This window comes from Polyodon spathula, chromosome 8, assembly GCF_017654505.1.
Source record: "Polyodon spathula isolate WHYD16114869_AA chromosome 8, ASM1765450v1, whole genome shotgun sequence".
Taxonomy (NCBI): Eukaryota; Metazoa; Chordata; class Actinopteri; order Acipenseriformes; family Polyodontidae; genus Polyodon; species Polyodon spathula.
In genome coordinates, this window is record NC_054541.1 from 25,379,049 (window position 1) to 25,387,042 (window position 7,994).

The 7,994-nt window shown below is 34.1% G+C and overlaps 1 protein-coding gene across 1 annotated transcript; it reads left to right on the plus strand.

Moving 5' to 3' along the window:
* The first annotated feature begins 207 nt into the window (after nucleotides 1-207).
* Nucleotides 208-7,528, plus strand: depdc4 (DEP domain containing 4). The gene is made up of 9 exons (XM_041257313.1): nucleotides 208-287; nucleotides 1,247-1,658; nucleotides 1,864-2,012; nucleotides 2,857-3,049; nucleotides 3,553-3,782; nucleotides 4,068-4,210; nucleotides 4,429-4,554; nucleotides 5,702-5,780; nucleotides 5,937-7,528. The coding sequence occupies exons 1-9, from the start codon at nucleotides 209-211 to the stop codon at nucleotides 6,134-6,136; spliced, it is 1,611 nt and encodes a 536-aa protein (XP_041113247.1). The 5' UTR covers nucleotide 208; the 3' UTR covers nucleotides 6,137-7,528.
* Nucleotides 7,529-7,994: the final 466 nt, after the last annotated feature.

Below are 7,994 nucleotides of genomic sequence, written 5' to 3' on the forward strand. Positions count from 1 at the left end.
ATATACATTACTGAAATGCGGCCCATGTATACAGCGTAAAACACAATTTGAAGTATAATAATTCAATTATAATGACATATTTAAAGACATATTTTTGAAATTACATATATAAAGACATATTTTTAAATCTACAGCAGAACGATGGGTTTAACCGTTCTCCTTTGTGCTTAGTGATGGTGCGTTCCAGTGCTACGTTGTATCCTCGCTCATGATGGCGGTTGATTTGACTCCAAGATTTAGAAGGATAAATAGTCAAAGTCGGACTTTACGTGGAGTTGCTGGAACAGGTGAGGAAAAACAAAACCAATAAGTTATGCCAATGCTATAACAGCTATGGGGTGAAGCTTGACACTGTAGTAATTCAAGAAAGCTTTTAGTTTTCCAAACAGAGTCGGGCAGTAGCCATCACGGACATGAATGCATTCTGTGTACGGAATTTGAATTACATATGTTAAGTACGTTATATCACTACACCTTTTTAAAATTAAAAATTACACATTTGAACTGAAAAGGATGCTTAGGTCGGGACATATTACTAAAGCGCCTTCTCTTCTGACCCTGAATTACGACGAAAATCTTTCTGATAAACCTAAGCACGGTTTCTTTCCCACGATTTTATATATATATATAATATATATATATATATATTATATATATATATATATATATATATATATATATATATATATATGTAACCCTGTCATCGGTTCTACAGTAGCCAAGATACATTTGGTGTCATTACCATTCGTTGTTTTCTTTGGTCTTTTGTTTGTTTTTGTAATTTAACTATTAAATTACTGACATTCATTCATATCGTTTGCATTTATTTATTTATTTATTTATTTATTTATTATATATAAATTAAAGTTGCACATTCATAACACCTTTGCTCTTTTGTTTATTATGGTGCTTTGTTTTTCTTTATGCAACTAAAAGTAGCAATGTGTGATATGACAGTTAGAAAGCAGTTTCTCGTACAAGCTGAACTTAGTTTCTTTTTAACTCCTATGGATTTCACTGTGAAAAAAAACAAAACATTGCATTTCTTGTTTGATTTCACTTCAAGTTTTAAAGAGCTTCCAGGTTTGGTTTTATGAACCAGTTTTGTGTACATTGTGAACATGCATCTGCATGATTAATTTATTTTAGAAAGCGTGAAATGTAATATTCAGGACATTATTCTTCATAATACCACATACTTCAGAACATTTTCTTTTAGTTTTTCTTATTTTTTTGTGCCATGCAGGATTTTCAGGTCCTTTTCGAGCTACGCAGTTATGGAAGAATATTATTCATGCTCTCCAAACTCAGGTGGAGGTGAAAAGACGAAGGCAACACTTGAGAACATACAACGATTGTTTCACTGGCTCAGATGCAGTTGATGAAGTACTCAGTCATCTCATGCAGAACATCTACTTCACCTGCAGCGAAATTTCCCGGCTTAAAGCGGTTCGCCTTTGCCAGGCTCTGATGGAGGCCAAAGTGTTTGAGTCTGTTGGCATGAAGCTATTCAGAAAGGAAAAAGAGATGGTGTTTGAAGACACTAACTGCAGCTTATACCGGTTCCTGGACTGTGATGCTCTGCCATCTTCAGCTAAACGCAATGTTGAGAATGTATCGCCTGACAAGTTTAGTGGCAAGAAAAAGAAAATTCCAAGGTTTGGTGTACTTTTGGAATTTTGGAAACATTCTCTGAAATGGTCTATTTCTATAAGATGCACTATGATGTGAAATATTAGTTTGACTACTTAGACATTAAGGTTTGGCTGTTATATCTTTTGGGGGAAGGCTGATTACTTTAAGATATGTTCACAAATCACATTCTAGTGGACTGTAATACATTACTGTCTCTTCTGTTCACAGGCTAGAAAAAGTAACAACAATATCTAATCCTCTCGCCTTGGAATCTTCAGATAAAAGAATAGAGAAATTGTTACAGACCATTAATCTGCATCCTTCTCTTCCACCCAAAGTCACATCAGACCAGCCATCGAACTTGCTTTCAAAGAAGGGTAAGTTGTTAAAATCTGCTGTCTATCTTTTAATATAAAATATGTCTTGCCATTGTAACAGGGCGGAGGCTCGGCGCGAAATGGAAATTGTGCACACTGCAAGCATTATAAACTATGCAAAATAGCTCTTCTGCATTTGTGCTATAGAGCCTTTACCCTCATTTCATCTAACCGATGGGACAGAATCTGTAACGGCTGTTCATCACACAACACTGTCTGTTACACAAGCACACCTATAAAATATATTATGTTGTCTGTCTGTTATAACGCTGTCTCCTACTAAACCGGAATTACAATTAGCTGCCATTGTAACATACACCATAAAACCCAACTGACTTTTTCAATAGAGTAAAGTTTGAGGATCTTTTTATGTTTCAGAAAACATGCTAATTAGCTGAGGAAATTCAGATTGCCTGCTGAGAGAGTAAAATACTTTGAACAGGTTTAATATAAATAAATGAGGCAGTTAACAAGAGAATTGTTTAATTATGGAAGATCATGCTCCTGTATAAAAGTGAGACATAGACTTAATCAGCTACTTGCTAAATTACATTTTTATAACATTCAAATTTCATGCCATTGTTTACTATAAAGGCCCCATTGTTGGAGGGACAGTATTCAGGTATGAGTTCCACTAGAATGCCTGATTTACCTTGCAGAAATACATCAATTATGCAGTACAAAGCTGTTTATTGCCTTTTTGTTACTAACTGAATTATCAATATGTCTTGCTGCAAACCGAAAAATGTTAGCTTTGCTGTCTAACTCATTTGTCATTGTTTTTCCTTTTCCTTTGCTTGGTTGACTTGGCTTTTCTGCATGGAACTGTCCTTTTTGTATCCAGTTGTGGATGATGTTTGGAAACAGCAGACTCTGTTACAGCTGCTTCAGATAATTGATCTCCCCATTCTGGACAGTATCCTGGAGTCTCCTGTGAAGACGGAGCAGCAGACAGTTCCTTTTTGTAACCATGATGACCTTGTTATCTCCAATACTTGCGTGGACAGAGAGGTCACCCATTGCCTAAAACTGCCACTGTCAGTAATTTCAATTAGCTTAGACAAATTAACCAGTTTGATTTTTAGGGTTATTTATTTCTTTATTTCTTTATTTGCTTAATTGAATTTTTTTAATGGAATTGTTTTGACTGATTACTGAGATCCATAAACAACGATTTCCATGAAAACAGAGCTTGAGTCTTAAAGTGAATTTGTGATACATTTATACAGAATATAAGAGCATATTACAAGGGTTGCCTGCATTACTTTAGTCCCACGTTTCCTTAATTGAAAATGCTATATAGCAGACTGTACCCTTGAGGCTAATTGAGGATTGCTATATTGCTTTTTAACTGCCATTTGCACTGCTGAAATATCTGATACTTAACACAAGGCAACAGCATTTATGTATTTCTCTTTTTTTTCATGTCACTTACATTTTTCAAACGTGTTTTTTTTCATGCAGTACTTTATATTTTATCAGCCATAGCCTTTTTTCCTGAAAAGTTTTACAGTAATTTTAATTCTACTTTTGGCTTCAGGCTTGACGCATGGCTTTCTGCAGCTATTGATTGCCTGGAGTATTTCCCAGACCAGCTGATAGTGATCTCAGGGGAACATTTATCTCAGCAGTGTGAAGGTGAAAAGGAGAAGATGGATGCACAAAAGAGACTGCTGTTTGACACCATAGCAAAGTATTATAATCAGGAAAAAGGCCCACTCCTAACAAGCCGCTATTTTGACATTCATACTGGCATCATTGAACTTCTAGGTAAGACCTTGAGTTACATTTGTACATGTCTGTTGCTTTCAGATTAACTTTTCTGTCTCATTGAAATAAATACCCTGTGTCCTCTGATGTTCAGCAGGATCAAATAATTAACAACTAAAGAATTTGTTGGAAAGTGTTCTGCAATGGAATGGAAGAGTCAATGTTGCCTAGTGCTTACCCCTGTTCTAGTAAAAAGAATACTGTTCCTATTAGAGTGTGTGGCTAGTACCTAATCAGGTATAGACTAATTGAAGGTATACGAGTCGTGTCTTAATTTTATTGCAGAGAAGAGGAAGAATGACCAATCTCTGGACGCTTCCCAGCTGTGTCTGAGGTTGTTGGAACCGAATGTGAGAGATGAACTCCGAAGACTGCTGGCATTTATGTCTGTTGCTGCGGAGCCTGAGGGCTACAAACTGCAAAAACAGGTGGAGTAACTCACTAAAGTAGTAGTTAATAACTGCATTTTTTGGTATGCCCTTCATACAATATTGCTGATTTTTTAGTTTTTTTTTTTCCAGAAATAACAATGACCGGGAAGTTGAACGTAATACAAATATGCATTGTGTGTGTGTGTGTGTATAGATTTAAATTCATATGTTTGCTGCCCAGAAAGTAAATGCAACTTTAATTTTGTATTGTGCAGTACGACAACAGATCTGTGGTCTGCCGCACCTTTACAAAGGCTATTGTTCAGAACAAGTCCTTATCGAAGGCGCAGACTGATCAGCTTGCCATGTTTCTAATGGACAACCACACAGAACTCTTCAAGGTATGTTTGTTTTGTTGTTTTTATTGGCACCAGTTGCTTTAATTTTAATGAATTAATGAATCATATATAATTACACACAGTTCTCCCCCTTTATAAGGGACAGGTGGTACGGCCATGGCTCCTATTTGTCCCATAATGCCATTACATTAACACTAGTATTCTCGTTATAAGTTGGAACACAAAGAGCACAGTCTCTTAACTGTGGCTCCCGACTACATCGTTATAAAGGGGGAGCAATATAATTAGGTTTGCTTCATTCCAATATTAATCGGTAAAGCTCGTTAAACGTCGAATTCTCAAAAAAATGAGTTTGACTGAAATAAATTTATATAGGATAAATGTTGGTAAAACCACTTGCTATTTTTTATTTTCTTATCAAAAATAATCCTTTAGAAATCATATCTGGTTTGCGTAGTTTTTGTACTACTGTCTGTTCCGCTCTGAAGTTTCACTGTCACTTTCACCTTCTCACATCGTTGACTGGAGCAGCACTAGAATGCTCTCCTTGGCTTAAATGACTGTCAATCATCAAGACCTGCACCGACTGCACTTTCATTTGTCAGCTACAGCTGGTAACCATAGTTTTGTTGCATGTTGAATATGATAAACGGGTTTCTCTAAATGAGACGTTTCAATGGCATAACAAGTCCTGTTTTTTTTTTAAAGCATAAAGGTCGATTTCACCCATTCTCTGCTTGAATCGAAAAAAAAATAAAAAAATTAAATTAAAAAAAAAAAAAAAAAACCTGGTAAAGGTACCATTTATAAAGATTTTATTTGTAAATAGTTAGTAGCTAAACCGTTTTTGGCAAAAAAATAAAACTTGAATAGTTAGCAAGCCTAATTAAAAATTATTAATAGATATATATAGATATATATATAATATATATATATATATTAGTGCAGGTCCTTATACAATTGAAAATCTTTCTTTTTCCTCCTTCCTGAAAATATACTTGCTCTTAAATACAGTACAATACAGCTTTGTAATCCCAGAGTCTCCTATTATAGAGAGCTTTCATATGTCATGTATTGGCCAGTTTCTACTGCATATGAGTTTATTGTATTCTACATTTCTGGTTTTAAAATGTGTGTTTAGGTGAAAAAAAGTATAACCTGGGTAATTGTATGTTTTATCTGTATACAGACTCCCATACATCTTATTGAGACAGTTAGAACGAAGCTTCACTCTCTACAGCGCGGATGGGATCCTGATACTATAACAAGTAAGCATTTCAGTTCATTCTCCAAAATTTAGTTTTTAGTTATGACAATTACTTTATTGTGTTTTGAGTTGCATAAACCTTGTCTGCCTGCCCACCCCCTCATAAGATGACTTCATGTGAATTACTCTCAGCAGTGTTTTCACTTTTATTTTCCAGCATTCACTTACTGCCAAAGGTTGACACTGGAGCAATATGAAGAGCAGCGGGAGCAAGCAACATTTAAACAGCTTCAGCAGTTAATCCAAGAAATCAGTCAAAATGCCTCCATTCCAGTCAAAGAAAGAAAGAGACTAATGAAAGAATTTCAGAAACAGCACCCCGTAGTGTTTCTGCAACATTTCTCTAATGGCTTTTAGGATATTGAATAACTTGTAATAGTAATAGAGAATCATTACAGTCAAAAGCTATTTAAATAGCATTCTGTAGGTACTTACTGTAGACTTGAACTAATCACCTGACTGTATAATCCATAGTTCATCAGTGCCAAAGAGTAGTGTTTCTGTACTACTTTCCTGTCAATGGGTATGCCTGTAGTATGAGTTTGATTTTTATATGTCTATCTTGATGAAATTATGTGTTTATAATTTGCCTGACTTTTGTACTATCATTTTCTATAGCAATAATAACACTTTCCATTCAGGAAGGCTGTTTATTTACTATAGGGTGAGTGGTTAACAGAGTTAACCTGAGAGTAGCATAAACACTAGCAGAGCCAGAGGCAGTGAAAGCATGTCAGCTACTCTATATGAATTTTAAAGTCTATGGACTAATCATTTGAAGCAAGTGCACTTGCTAAATATGTTTTAATAGTATTCAGAATAATAGGTCCCTTTGTCATTGTGGCTTTCATTTCACAAAAAACATGGATCTTCAACTGTTTTATAATAATGAATGAGTTTTTTTTTTGTTTTCTTTTGATAAAAATGTTATTTGTACTTTTAGCTTTTAGTACTGTATGGTACAGGCTTTTTGTTAAAACACTTTATTCTTTATTATTAGTTCTTGTTAATTTAAAAAAAAAAAAAAAAAAAAAAAAAAAAAGTTTTAAAGTCCAAAGAATTTTCAGTCACTTTATAGTAGCCCTTGATCCTGCAGTGATCAGGAAAATAAACTGTAACCAGCAACTGCCTTTTTCATAGCACAGTAGATATTACTAAAAGTAAAGTTACTCTCACTGGGGTATTATATATTTATATTAGCTTATAGGAGATGTGTCATACATGCTTTTAGACATCTTGTGCACTTGTGTCCACTACAGCTGTGCAATCTTAAGACTTCAACTAATGTGTAGCATCTGGAAAGCCTGATGAACACACACAGCCTTTTCCATTTTTACTTTGATTTAATTTTTCATATCATTTTTAGTATTGATTTCCTTTCATTTACAATCTATCTGCTCATGTAACATGACCTGTCTTAAAACAAAGAAACATGTTATTTTGATTAATCAATTCATATTTTGTTTTTGTTTTTTTCCCAATTAATTTATTAGTTATAAATTAATTTAACATTTGTAAAATAAATGTGGTCATTTGGCTGCATGCATACAATATAATGTTTATAATCAGTACAATATTTAACAGTCCTGCATTGTGTTATCTCATTTTATTGGAAAGATGGATTTTCTATCTAGGAAGTATTGTTTACAATAATTCCAAAACCTGAAGCAAATTCAAATGTTTGCCTGGAGAAAACAATGGGAATATCGGGTACTGTTCTAACTATAAATAGTAGCAATGTCCATTGTGGGAAAAAAAAGCACTTTTATGATACAACTTGAAAAAAATAAAAATAAATTAATTGTTTATTCAAAATCAGAATATGTAGTTTACATTTCTAATCATTCATGTGTGTTTTGTGGTTTATTTATAGGTGATGAAAGATAAGCATCAGTAGATTCAGTTGCATAAGCAAATACATATTGCTAATGCAGTGCACTGATGTCATCATACTCTCTTAAATGTCACACACTCCATCTTAATTATTTTATCAACTCATAGAACAATTGAAAGAAACATCTATTTTGTCGGACTAACTAAAAGTTTTGTATGCAAATCTAGGTTGAATAGTTTCATAAATATCAAGCTTTATTGACCAAAACAAACTACAAAAAATAAGTTAAAGCTTTCTTAACTATAGCCCATTGTAAGCAAACTGATGCTGTACACTAGGAGCTGTGCTGTGAAAAAAGACCATCGGCACTCTGATTACAAT

Bases quoted from the DNA above. Each gene is read 5' to 3' on its own strand.
- depdc4 (XM_041257313.1), top strand. From the start codon at position 209: ATGATGGCGGTTGATTTGACTCCAAGATTTAGAAGGATAAATAGTCAA. The intron at 1,659-1,863 runs GTTTGGTGTACT...TTCTGTTCACAG, and splicing joins AAGAAAAAGAAAATTCCAAG to GCTAGAAAAAGTAACAACAA. The intron at 3,050-3,552 runs GTCAGTAATTTC...TTTTGGCTTCAG, and splicing joins CATTGCCTAAAACTGCCACT to GCTTGACGCATGGCTTTCTG.